General features: G+C 36.8%; 1 protein-coding gene across 2 annotated transcripts in view; it reads left to right on the forward strand.

Annotated features, from left to right (window-relative positions):
* The window catches only part of STARD9 (StAR related lipid transfer domain containing 9), a 96,144-nt gene that overhangs the window by 8,242 nt on the left and 73,818 nt on the right, over positions 1 to 14,084 (forward strand). For both annotated transcript variants that reach the window (XM_048947423.1, XM_048947424.1), the window contains exons 2-3: positions 1,980 to 2,049; positions 4,696 to 4,812. In XM_048947423.1, coding sequence (XP_048803380.1) covers positions 1,980 to 2,049; positions 4,696 to 4,812 — 187 coding nt within the window. The remainder of the gene's footprint in view (positions 1 to 1,979; positions 2,050 to 4,695; positions 4,813 to 14,084) is intronic.

The raw sequence follows: 14,084 nt of genomic DNA on the forward strand, positions 1-14,084 counted from the left end.
CGTTGTTTGTTGGACTTTAGATATTAAACTGGGCTTCCTTTCCTAATGTTCTCTGTTTTGTACCTAAACGAAGTGTGAAATGAACACATACTTACAGGGAGGCTGAACAAATAGTTTTTAGGACTGGAAGCAGGTGTAAGTCCAGCTTTGTTTTATGTTGGATATTAGGAAGAATTTCTTCTGCAAATGATTGCAGTTCTAGTGGGAACGGGCTGCTCAGGAGCTGGTGTGGTCACCATCCCTGGAGGCCTTTAAGGGAATGGGTAGATGTATTATTTAGGAACATTATTCAGCAGTATTGGTGGTAGATGACCTGTTGGAATAGATGATTTTAGAGACCTTTACCAATCTTTGCCAACCTTAATGATTCTATTTAGAAAAAACTCAGTTCTCTTTCTTTCAGCTGTAAGCTGTTGCAAAAGCAGCTCTGTTCCACCACTGCATACCCATGAACTTTTTCTTGCTTTGGCTTTTGCAGTTGTGTGTGTTTTCTGATCACAGCTGATCTGAGTCATTGTATGGGGGTGTGATTGCTAGATCAGACACACATGCACACACAAAAAAAGAAATGAGAACACATGTGAGGTATTGGTCAGGAGAACACAAATTGTCCCTTTGTAACAGCCATCAGCTGAGATAAGTATGCTGTGAATCTACATCCAGAGCAGATTAGTTTTATTTCTATTTGCTGCTAGCTTTCTAGTGAGTCTTGAACAAAGCTACTCAGCTGCTGTGTAGTGAAGAATCATCGTTACCCTGTGCTAGACTGTGGTGTGGTTATTTGATTTTCTCTTGTTTCTGTTGTACTGTCATTGAAAATATATAAATGTGAGCATTTTAACTTTATATTTGATAATAATTTTTATACCTTTAACGTCTTGTATTTGGAATTTCTTTATGTTAGATCTCTAGTAATGACTTTAGTCTGTGAGTATATCGGTGATGAGAACCATATAAATACACGTTTGTAGAGTTTGTATGGCAAGTGTGGCCTGAAGGCAGTTAGTTTCTCATAATTAGTACTGGTGGGACTGAAGCTGCTGGATGTTGTTGAAGTTTTCTTATATATTGTGTGAGAATACCCTGACTTTTAAAGTTACTGCAAGTTACTAGAATTATTCCATGTATGAACACCTGTTTCAGGCAGGTGTTTCTAATTGTTTTTAAACTTCACCTGGAACAGTTCAGCAACTATAGAAGATGAGGTTAAATATTTAAAAGTAAACCTAGGGTGGTCTTTTATTTGGATTTTCCACTTAGAATTGGAAATTTGGTGTATATTTTTTCAGTTGAGATTTGAACAAAGCTACTCAACTGACAAAAAGGCAGGCTGCACTGTGCTAGTTCTGACTGAAAGTTAGCTGCCAATGAAAGGAGAAATTGACTTAGGAAGTAATTACGTGCTGTACAAATGTAAAGAAATCTGTTAAAACAGAGATTTGGAGTCACAAATGAATGGTGGTCAATCAGATTTCAGTTTTCTAACCCTCATTTTGTCTTATCTGCCTTAAAACTAAACTGATGATGCCAAAGCAGGTGATTACCAAGTGATTTTATGCAAATAATGTATAGGTGTGCATGGTGCTTTGCAGCTGTGGAGCAATCAGTCTGATCACATTTCAGGACAGGCTTGTTTTGCTAAAAAGAACTTTCTTGTGGACTACAATAAAATCTTTGGATTATGTGGTAAAAACTAGATGATAGTACCTGACAACACTTGTGTTTCGTGGGTCTGTGACTTGGATTCTTACTGCACAAAACATTGCCAGTCTACAAGGGCTCCGCTGCTTCAGAGTAACAATGCAGTGTGTTTTTAAAGTGAAATTACGTTCCCTTTAGGAATAAAATGTTTTATGAAGTGTTTTATGTCTCTTTTAAAATTCTTGAAAGGAAATGCAAATTTCTAGAGTTTATGAATTTGAAATGCATCTTTGTGTCTTCGTATTTCAAATGAATTTTTGAATGTGTTTTGATTCCAGAGAGAGTGCGGAAGGAGGAAGAGTGATTGTGGAAGTTGACGACAAAGTGACAACAGTCAGAAATGTAAAGGTATGTCTTTTCTTTTCTTGTGCTTCTCCTTTAAGGATCCTGATGTGATGCTTTGCTGCATTTGTTTGGCTACTGGACATTTTGAAAGGAATACTAAGGGATACATTTAAACCAGCATAGTTCTAGAAATTTTTTTTTCCTTTTTTCTTTTTTTTTTTTCCATGGTGTCAGGGAACGTAGCATCTGACTGCTATATTTTGTTCTTATCTTTGTGCTTTGGCTGTGGGCCATTATTCAAAGCTGTTGCTAATTTGTTTATGATTTTGTGCTTATCTTACTGTTACCAACATCTGGATGATTTCTTTCCCTGTTTCTCTCCTCCTCTCCTATTTGTACGTAGAATATGACTGGCTTACATGAAATGGAGCAAAATGTGTTCGGCTACACTTCAGGCCTTAGTAAAAGGCCAAGAGCTATTAGAAGAAAATTAATGTGTCTGACTTCCTCTGAGAGCTCTAGTGTCTACATACATAGGAATCAACCCTCTGTTTTAGACTCTTAAATTACTTAAAACTGCTGTGTGCCTTAACTAAACTAATGGAATGAAAACCAAGTAATTTTGTGTAGTCAAACTTCTGTCTGCTTGAAAAGCAAATAAACTGTGGAATTACCGAGGTAAAGGTAGGGACTCTAAGAGATGGATGTGTTTCTTTATAGCTATGAGGAACCCAGTTATTCTAGCTGGTTGGCTGAAGAGAAATATTTCATGAGGTTTTGAAGAGAAAGACAGGGAAAAATAAAATTGATGGTTTTTGAGTTTGTTTGTTTGTTTTTTTTACCTTTTTCTGTTATAACTTTTAGGTAATGACTGTGGGTGTTCTTTTTTTAAAGACAGAAGGGGAAAAAAGTTCGCTGTGTGGAATGTCTCATGGATGTAAATTGTTGCAAATTATCTTTGTATTGCATTTCTTTACTGGAGCTGGTGTTGATGTGCTGATGCTTCCAGGGTTTGCTTAGTTCAGTCAGCAGAAGTGCCATTGTTCTGGCTGTTCTGGTCAGGTGTGAATGACTTTGTAAGGCTGTATTTACAGAGCCCAAAATTCACTATTCCCTTGAATAATTTTTCCCAATTCTTTGCACGTGTAATAAAGCTCTCCAAGAGGCAGTTGCTTTCCAGCTGCAATCTAATTTTCTTGGGGAGGGCTTTGGTTACCGTGGCGATGCTGCAGCATCCCCGCCCCCACCAGCTGGGACTGACTGCAGGCAGGTGGAGGCCCACAGCTGGGTAAGTGGGTCCAGCTGAGCCATGTGACACAACAAACTTTAAATTCTAGTTCTTAAAAGAGTATCTGTGGCTTCTGTGGGGCACTGGGAAGTCAAAGCAGGCTCCATAGCTGGGTTGTTTGAGGGTGCAAGAGCTGACTTGTGAATGTTTTCTCTCCTGATGTTTCATAATTGGTGAGTTTTTTTTAATGCATGAACTAAATTTAGACTGCTTACTGCAGTGCACAAACTAGTATTTATACACTAATGTTTGCATTGCATGTGAAGTGCATTTACTTTGTAGTTAAAAACTAAAGAAAACCTTGAAAATTAGAAAGGATGCCAAGGTTTACAAGGTACAGATTTTCTTCTGTCAGGCAGGAGTACATCTTGAGGTGAAGGGATTTGGTTTTTTTTGTTTGGTTCTTTTACTTTTCATTTTTAAAGTTGTGATAGCTTGTGGTATTCCTGTCTTTCTGTTGCTGTAGAAAATCTAAGTAAATAAAAGATTACTTAATAAAAAATCTCTGAATCAAAGCATGGTGAGAATGATCAGCTGGCTCATTAAGGTGTGAAGGAAATTTTGATTCTAAAGGTATTATGTTGAATCAAGTACAGCCAAGTGAGATTTTAAATACGCGTAATCTGTCAAATCAAAGATAACTGGACATTACTTCTAACACTTTATTTTGCTGTTTCTTGGCTTAAAGAAACAAGAACAACAACAAAAAACACCACAAAACCCTCAGATGAGCCTATAGATTCATTTTCCTTGTAGATTTACAGTTGATGTTAGTCTTCAGCATTTCATGCCATTTATTCAGTAATCTGACAGACAGTATAGTCAGTCCCTGGTTTGTGGTGACATCAGTGAAGAATTTTGTTTAGATATGAATAATGAATTTTCTACTTATATTATTGCACATGCTAAGGTTATGATAAAGTTATTGATTAATTGACTGGCTGCATTTGTAGCATGCAGTCACAGCAAAAGATCTATTAGCTTGTCAACATGACAAAGGGGAAAAGGGAGGATAGACTTGGATTTTTAAATAGAGTGAGAAAATGCGTTTTGTTTAGCGCTGCTTGTGTCTCATTTCTGTGATGCAGTTCTGTATCATTTATCAGTTTCACTGAGAAGTATAAAAAGGATTATACGGCTTCTCTTTATACAGATGTTGTGGAGACTCACAATTGTCAATTGTATTTAAGATGAAGAACCTAATTTATAGAAAACATACCCTTCAGCAAAAATTTCTCAGCAGGTTTGTCATGGACAGCCCTGCCTCCTTGTTCTGTGAATCAAAGGAAAATGAACAAAAAGAATTAACTGTTGTTCCTTTTCCACAATGTAGATCCTAGGTAAAATTCCTGTTAGTTCTAAAACGCTTGCTTTTTATTCTGCTTTGGAGTGAAGTCTGACTTTTTTCCTTCTGTTGTCAGGTTGACAGTAGGCTTGATGGCACTTGGGACTCAAGAGAAAAGACTGTGGCCTTCAGCTTTGACTACTGCTACTGGTCAGTTGATCCCGAAGATCCAAAGTATGCATCTCAGGAAATGGTAAGTAATGCTATTCTTCGTGTTTGTTTCCACTCTGTTTTGTCCTTTCCTATTCATATCTACAGAACGAGATTATGAAGCTAGATAAGAAAATTTTGTCTATCTACCCCCATCTTTTCCTTACATTGGTTGTAATGCTATAGTACATAATCTGCAATATCCTTGTTTGTAAACAAATTTTTACTTTCATTAGATGCCAGCTTATGATAAAAATCATTTATTGTAATGACCTTAGGATGCTAGCTCAGTTGTGCAGGGATCAGATTCTAGTATAAGAAAGCTATAAAATTAAAAGAAAAGCTTCAAAGTGATTTGAATTAAGTAATCACGTATTTAAACCATGGTATTAAATTTTATTTGTAGTGTGTTGTTTTGAGCACCTTTTCTTGCTCAACTGTTAGGAATTCTATAACTGAGTGGGGCTTGATAGATTAAGATTTCAGTATTGAGATATGTTAAGATTTGCTAGTTTGTTTTTTTTAAAAAAATGCTGTGTTATTAAATCTACTATAAGCGTCATGCATGGTAAAGCTGTTTAAAGATAAATGATACGCATACAAGGAAATACATGTCAGCATTACAGTGAGATTTTGCAGCCCTTCTGTCTTCAGAATTGTTTCTTCTTTCCTTTTCTTGTCAGTACAGTTGTTCCCAATATTCTAAACTATGTAATTTTGTTGTTTTTCCTTCAGCTTTTCACAGAAAGTATCACTAAAGACTGAACTAGTTCTGTGAATTTCTTATTTCTGGTGACAATGAACACAGGACTGTTTCAATAGAGTATTTGGAAAAACTATCAGATTTGGTAGTTATCAGAATGATCAGTCAAATTCCTAACTTTGCCAGATTTCCTGCTTGGTGCTGTAGTGTGGAAGAGATTTTAGGAATTCAGGAAGTGTGCATGTAGTGTTTAAAAAAGGAAATCTTCTCTCTAAAGTACACAGTAGAAGATAAACTTCCACTTTAGGGATTACAAATGACAAATCTTTAAGTGTTGAACTGTTTTTTGTTGTTGTTTCTGTATTCCCCCTACCTCTCCACCCTCCCCAAACGTTTTCTTACTTGCATGTTTGGATGTTGTCGTCTTTGTAAGTTTCTCTCATAATATAAGTGTTGCCACTTAAAGCTCTTGACAATACAGCTATGTTTCTAGCTGGAATGATTTAGCAAATGGGATGTTGATAAATACAATCTGTCAAGTCAGTTTTCTCTCCACTCAGTACAAAAAGATCACAACTGCTGAGTGGGAAACAAATATTGGATAGAAAGTGGAATTTTTGTTGTTATAAAATACAAATGCAACTCAGAAAGGATGTAAAATTGAATAAGCAGGTATTTAAAAAGCTTTGTGTTGTCATACAACACACTTTTATCCAATAAAAATGCTGAAGGGGAAATACAAATTCACTGGCCATAGAAAATTAAGCAAATGAGCAGTAGTTGTCTTACTTGTGACATAGTTGTTGAATGCACCTGCTGCTGGCCAAAAGGATATCCAGCGCTGCCTCATGTAACTGTTGTTACTGATCCTTGGAAAGACCTATTTTGTGTGTTACGAAGTGGTTGAAGATAGACTGTTGCTTTGAGGAAGGCCTAGAGTCATGAGTGAGTTTCTTGGCTGTTTATCTAAAGTTGTCTTGGTGAATTTAGGATGCCATAATGTCATTTAGAAAAGGACTGGATTACTGCAATCATACTGTGCTTTTCTGCATTTATCTTGCCCTCTTACACTATATGAATGAAGCTTATTGTATTAATTCCATATTTTGCATCAGTGCTTCAATGCTGAGTACAAAGTTTCTAAGCTTCCTTACAGCAATGGCAGCCAAAGGAGATTCAGTAATGTTTTCATCCGATAAAAGCTTTCTTTCATGAGCTGACCTTGGATTAGTTTTTCCTTGAGGATACCCTGCCAACTGTTATCATATGTGGTTGGTGTATCAGTTGAGGATGAAAAACAGGTTGAAGTATGTGCCTTCAGGTTCATTTTTGTAGAGAACTGTCTGATATTGAAGTGTCCTTTTCTTGTCCTCTGGACTGACGTATAAAAATAAAGTTGTGGCAGTTTTTGTTTTATTGTCACAATCTGTAACAACTGCAGTAGATGGGCTGCAAATCATAGTTGAAAATATGATTTTTAAAGGTACAAGTCTGCTTCTCTGATTGCTTCTAGTTTCATCTGAATGTTAACGTTGTTGATTTCGGATTCTGTTTTCTTGCATTTCTGAATATGACCACACAAACTGTATTTTATTCCCTGTGTATTTTGATCATATAGTTTACACACTTAAGCCAGATTTCAGTCACATCGGTGTTTTCAAATGCTGTGACAAGATGTTCAAATCCATATTAAAAAGCTTTCTCTACTGCCTGTGTTCCACTTATGTTTGCCAAAATGTAGATACATGTTGTCCATTTTATTTCTTCTAATGTGTTCATATTAATGTTTCTTTACTTGATTAGGAGGAGGGGAATAAGGTTAATTTTCCACTGTAGTTTGGGGAGAGTGGACCTTGTAATACAGTGGAATGAACAGGAACCTAAATGAATTAGTAATGCCCATGTGACAGACTGTATGCCTTTGTTTTTAATCTTTTTTTAGCGACTCTGCAACTGGCAGTCCTTTTCACTTCAACAAGTTAAACCAGAGTCATAAATACAAATTATTTTTAGGAAATGTTATTGTCTATGTGTTTCTTTGAGACTGAATTTTAAAAGTAATGCTTACTTTAGATGATATGCATGTTTTCCTGAGTAGTATTACATAAAGATGGTAAGCCTTCTCATATCTGAAAAGAGAAAAGACTTATTTGTTTTAAAATAAAAAGAAACCTGTTTTTGATTACTGAAAAGGTATCTATTTCTCAAATATCAACAGTGATGTTGTAGAGACAACCTATTGGATAGTAGTTGTTTTCAGGAGATTTCAGGTGCAAGTGGGCGTCTTTGAAAACTGTACTCTCATTCAAAATGTTTGAGAAACCAGACATGAGTCAGGGGTCTGTTTTCCTTGTTTCACCACAGTTAGGAGAGAAATATGAATCTACTATGCTTCTAATGATGTGCTAAATCCTTCAGTGCACAGTAGGGTAAATCTGACGCTTGGGATACAGTGTCATAAAGTTGTGTGGAAGCAGCGAAAGGACAGGAAGGTGTAAGAATAAACTGAGCACAGGAACAGAGTGTTGAATGGAATAAGAAGCAAAAGAAAACTGAAAGATTTTAAGCATGAGTGCAAAAGGTCATGCATGGTTTTTTCTGATCTTACTTCTGCAATGTATTACATTCATTTTCTGTGGTTATTAACCATGGAATAGTTACTCCAAACCTTCACTGTGCAGGTGTTGGCTTTTTTGGTCATTGTTTCCTTTATTCTCCCTTCAACAGCAAGTAAATATGAAAAGAGCTGAGAAGCTGTAATATTTCTGTCTGTGTTCCTTCTCCTGCCTTTTTGAGATGAACTGTTCCTTTTTCTCTTTGCCTTTATGCCATAAGAACTAGTTCGGTTTCACAATGGAAAGGTGGTGGATGCCTGCACCTGGGCTTCTCCATTTGCATCTGATGAAGTGCTGTTTCACAGTGTCTTGCTGCATTCCAGTACTGAGCTTTTTTGGAAGGTGAATGTGGCACTGTACAAACCCACTTTAATGGAGAAGATATCTGTAAGAGTTTTTCTTCCTTCCCACTTCTTCCACAGGTGTCTTCAGGAAGTTTAAGATTGTTTTCCAAAGGAAATTCATTTCTCAGGCAATTGTGTAATTATAGGATTATCCTTTAGTAGTGATTCATGACATACTTCTATTTAGCAATAAAATGTGCTGCAAGCCTGTAAGATAGGAATACTGTTTAATAATAATATTGTAGTTATATTTGATATTGTAGTGATATTTGATTAGGATTATAATTTTCAACCTAATAGGCAGATTCAGACTTGCTGATTCAGTGTGGTGGCTGAATATCAGAGTATGTAGGTGCTTTGAAACCTCTGTAGTTATCCCACAAATGAACATCTAAATGTATACTCATCTGAACTTAATAGTGCAAAGACTTAAACAAAATCTTGAGAATATTCGTGCACAACTATAGAAACCCATACAAGCATTGAATATTCTTGTGGTTGGTTGTTATAACTTCAGTTCTCGGCTTCCCTCCAGCCATCCTACCCATCCGGTTATTGTGTATCTGCAGTAATTGTGGTGGGCAGACCGAGCAACAGGATGTAAAAGCAGGTATTTACACACAGCAGTTGCCATAGATAATTCATGTAGTAATCTGTTCCTTTTGATAAGAGGAATACATTGCATGACTAATAGAGCATAACTGGTAGTGATGGTCAAATCCAGAAAAGTGTTTAAGTGCCTGCCTTGGATTTCAGTGGGATCCAAATCTCTGACTGACAACACTTTTCATAGATCTGAAGTTTGAGTGCTTTAGTTACCAACTAAACAGAGATTTATAATACAACGAATTCAATGGTGTACCTTTGTTTCATGCACACTTCATGTCAGATGCCATTTTATGAGACTGCCCCTCTGTTGCCATCTGTTGCATGGCAACAAAACATGATGGGATATTGGGGGGAAGGTTCAACCCCTACTGCCGTACCACCAACATCTGTCTCTGACATGATGGGCCAACATAATAAAATAGGAGGCATGACTTTTGGAACAGCCCTCATACAGTTACTGAGGAAAAAGCAGTGATGGTATTAAAAAAAAAAAAAAAAAAAAAAAAAGTCGTATTGCAAATATCAATAACTGCTCCAAAGTTCTTGACCTTGTTTTCTCCCCCTCGCCTCTTGTAAGCAGTGGCTTACTGTTATAACTATGAATTACTGATATAGTTGTAAGCTGAAAAGAGTAACTCATTCACTTTTGTGTTGTTTATTTCTGAACTTGAGGTATCAAGTAATAGGGGATTTCTCTGCTTGCCTGTCCAATGCACATGTATGCTAGGAAGAACTCCCAACCAGACATATCTTTAGTTTCACTGTGCAATGATTTCTATCGCTGTTTACAAATATTTTCATTATAATTATATTTTCATTAGGAAGATTGGGTTTTAATCTGTGCTGTAAGTACAGAAATGGAGGCTGCTAAGGGCAGCTTCTCTAACTGAACACACATGATGTGTGAAGACGGATTTTTCCATTTCTTATTTGTATTTAAAGTGTCATAATTGTTTTCACATTTGGCTTCCCATTGTATTTGTGTGTGGCTGCGTTTTCTTTTTTTCTTAATACTGGTTTCAGCTAAGGAATGTAGCTGTAGAAAGGGGTGAAAGGGCAAATGATTTTCTTATCTTTGTCAGAATGTAACTGAAAAGCAACCAGAAGATGAAACTGATATGTTTGTTTTAATATGCAGCATCCTCAGTGCAGCATTCTGTTTCTTGGCTTGTTAAGAATGGGAGGAGGCAGGAATGTTTGGTTTTTCCCTGTTAGTTGAAAAAGCTTTAAAAGGTTATACAAGAGCATTGTTTGGAACCAAAACATTACAACATACTTTCCAGATCTTGATGAGATACACTGACTGTACTTGCAGCTTGGTAGTTTGTGTAATGCAATAACTCAGATTGAGGAGCCTTTCCATTTTCAGATGAGCCTGTGGCATTTCCATGCCTCCATGTGTTCCTTGTGATATTCCAGTTGTTAGTTGCACGTCTGTTCCCTGATATATGCGCTTTATTACATTAAAATTCTTTAGAATTAAGTGCTGACTTTTATATTTCTGTAATCCTTCAATTTGTTCTCTTTTCATCTTTTCCCCCATCCCCCTTCCTACTTGTAATGCTGGGGTGAGGTGGAGGCAGCAGTGGGTGTAAGAGGCATTTTCATATGAATTATTCGAAAAGCAGTAAACATTCCATCTGCAACTTTTTCTTTCTCCAACCCAGAATGAGATAGAAGTGGAAAGGAGAATGTACTGTAAGAAAATGGCTTTTTGTGATTGTGATGAAGGCAGGGAAACCACTGTCAGTGCAGGTTATTATGCATCTTCAACGAGCAGCACAGCTGCTCTGTTCAGTTCACGATCAAATGAAGTCATTCTTCCTCGCTATGACCAGGATTTCTCTTCTCTGAAGAAAACTGATGTGGTATTCATAGCTGATATTCGTAAACTTCAAGGCAGGCATTACTGGAAGGCAAAAATTGAATGGATTTTCAATTTACCACAGATAACATTGAATTTTTTTTTTTTTTTTTTTTTTTTTTTTTGTTTCATAGACGTTACCTATTTAGATTTAAATAAATAAGGCATTCAGTTAATTGCAAGAAGTAACTATTTTGTATGGGCATGCATATGCAACTATATTTTAATACAGCTGTATTTGAAAGGAGAGGGAAATACTCAATATTAAAAAAAAAAAAACCCACAAAAACAAACAAACAAAACCAACCTGTTTCAAACAATGAAAATTCAACTTTACCCAGATGTTAGATGTGTTAGTACTTATACCCACTCACTCATTTTTCCTTATAGGCATGGAATACATGGTGCACTTCATTTGCAATAGGCAAGCTATATAATTCACCAAACAATATCAGAAGGAACAGTAACTATATTCAGCAGCCTAGAAAAAGAATAGTAAATTCTTTGTGTTACCAGGTGCTGTGCATCTTGCACCACCGCAGCTGGCAGTTCTTCCATATTCACTGTGATTTCTACGTGTCTTGCAAATGAAGGCAAAAACTTTGTACTGATGACCTGCAAGCTATCTGAAGTTGCTTGTCAGCATATTGTTATTTATAAAGGATTTTTTCTTTCTATATAGATGTGATGTTTCTCTTTGCAGTCCCTGAGATGTGTTTTTCAGACCTGAAAGGTTTTTATGTTGATCTGTCACATAGGATGGGGCACGTACTTCTTAGGCTAGGCTGCCTCTTCTCTCCAAGGAAATCCACCAGGAGCACTTTAACACACACAGTATTGATGATGCAGCACAGGAATACAAAGATGTGTTGTGTGTGTGAAAGAGAGGCGTGTCTCAAAGTCCAGAATGGAAAACACTTGGAATAACATTAGAGCAGGTGTTAACATTAAAGTTAATAGCTGTAATTTCAGTTGTGATTCAGCACCATTGGAAAATAATCTATTTAAGGAAGGGCCAGTTCAGATGGTCCATTCCTAAACATTATTCTGCAGCTATTTCACATGACAGTGATATAGCCTGGCAAGATGTACTCCAAAATATATTCCTCAGCCTAAGGTACTGAAACATCATCATCCATGCTTCAGCTAACCGTGTCCTGACTTTAAAACACAGAGGTTATGCTTTTAAACAGTGAGAATTTATCCAGAATAGTATGTAAATCTGGGGAGAAGGAAATCTAAACTAGCATTCAGAATTTTGACTTTATAATGTTTTTAGGCTGTAGTTAATGTTTCTACACTGAATTACTTTTATTCATTTTAATTCTTATGCAATTTAGGAACATTGCTAAGAAAATTTGTTTTAGCAGAAAAAGCACAACTGAACAGCGATGTTAATTTGCTTTTTACAAGTGAGCTCTCAAGGGCATACTTTCTGCTGATTAAAAACAAAGCTGAATTGGGAGTCAACGTGCAGGTGCTCAGATCCAGCCAAAAGGATGATTCGTTTGGTTTGTCTTCAAGGAGGCACACTTATCTCTCTGAGGCATATCTTAATTAATCGGGAAGTATAAAAATTAACCCCTAGCAAAGACAAATAGAGCAAACACAAATTAAAAAAACAAAAAAGAGAGAAAGGAAAAGGCTGGTTTTTATTATAATGGAACAGTTGCTATTCATACCAACACTTTAATAAACAGTCATACAGGATTGTTTACAGGCACCACATCATTTAATTTTTCAAGCGTTAGCTATTTATGCTTGCAAGTCCAATCTCCTGGCTGGAACATGTCAGAAACATGGCACGTTTTCAGGAGTAAACAAAATGGCTGTGTTGATCACGATCACAGCTGCTGCATAAATGTATCTCACTATTCAGTGCTAGCTTAAGCCTGCCCAATAAAATCTTTCATAAGCCAGCTGCTTGTTAAAAACAAAAAGCTCCCAAACCTGTCCCAGTAAAAACCTCTAAAAGTCTATCAGCCCTCCAATCCGGTGCTTACACAACCCTCAGACCAGTTTGTTCTTAGAGATTTGGTTAAAGCTCTGCTAATTTTCCTGTGGCTTTGGTTGCCAAAGGACTAATCTAACTGTGAAGTCATTCACGCAACATTACTAACAGATTGCTGAAAAAACACTGCTCTTCATTTCGGAATAGAAACAGCAGAAATGTAATTTTTTCATGCATGGAAGAAAAACTGCGGCAAGCACTTAAACACAGAGAATTGAAATTGTGAATGTTCATCTCCAAGTAAGGAAGAACAACCAACCAACGGCTTATCTATATAACAGATTAAATAATAATTTAAAAAAAAATCAGTATGATGGTTTTTCTGTTGTTGTTTTTTGTTGTTGTTTGTTTTTAGAAAATAAAAATCCTTCCACATAACCATGTGCTAGCAAGTGAATTCAGAAGGCTTTTGCGTTCACATGCAAGACATCTGGAAATCACAATGGTTAGAGAAAAACTGATGGGTTCACTGCAAGATGAATGACAACTGGCAATGCCAAGAACTTGCTACTTTTTTCTGAGATTGTGTGTTCTTACTGATCTTTCCATTATTGTTTAGTGAATTATTCTGCTTGCTGGTTGGAAAGGGTGCACTCTGTATATCTAGTGTCTGTCAGGAAAACTGAGTGTAAGTGCTAACAGCATTTGCTTTGAAGAGACATCTTATCTTGTGTTAGTTTATGTTAAGTGTTCTGTTCTGGTAGCAGCAAATGGATTTGAGTAACTGCTGATATACTTAGAGATAGATAATTCTGAGGGAGGGCTAGAACCAAGATGTTGAAAGCTTCATGGATAACACTGTGTTAGTCTCTTTGTGAAGGAATGAGGTCTCCTAATGGAGTTGAAAAGCCAAAGACCAAGGAAAAATTATCTACCCAGCTGAGCAATGATTCCCAGTCTTTTGAAGTAGCCACATCATGTCAGAGCTGTCCAAGACGTAGACTGCTGGACTTGCTTTGCCATGTGACCAACAAGTCTGACCTCAGCACTTTGGAGTATGATCAGGAGGTATTCCTTTCCTAGTGCCCTAGAAACACATGTCACTACAGTTTCTCTCTGAAGTGCTAGAAAGCATACCTTCAGCTGTGGACATTGTAACCCACGTGATTTTTCTTGCCTCCTGTGGGCCTTGGTCTTCTGTAGTCCCTCTCATGAACCCTCTCTAGGAC

Source organism: Lagopus muta, chromosome 6 (assembly GCF_023343835.1).
Source record: "Lagopus muta isolate bLagMut1 chromosome 6, bLagMut1 primary, whole genome shotgun sequence".
NCBI classification, from domain to species: domain Eukaryota; kingdom Metazoa; phylum Chordata; class Aves; order Galliformes; family Phasianidae; genus Lagopus; species Lagopus muta.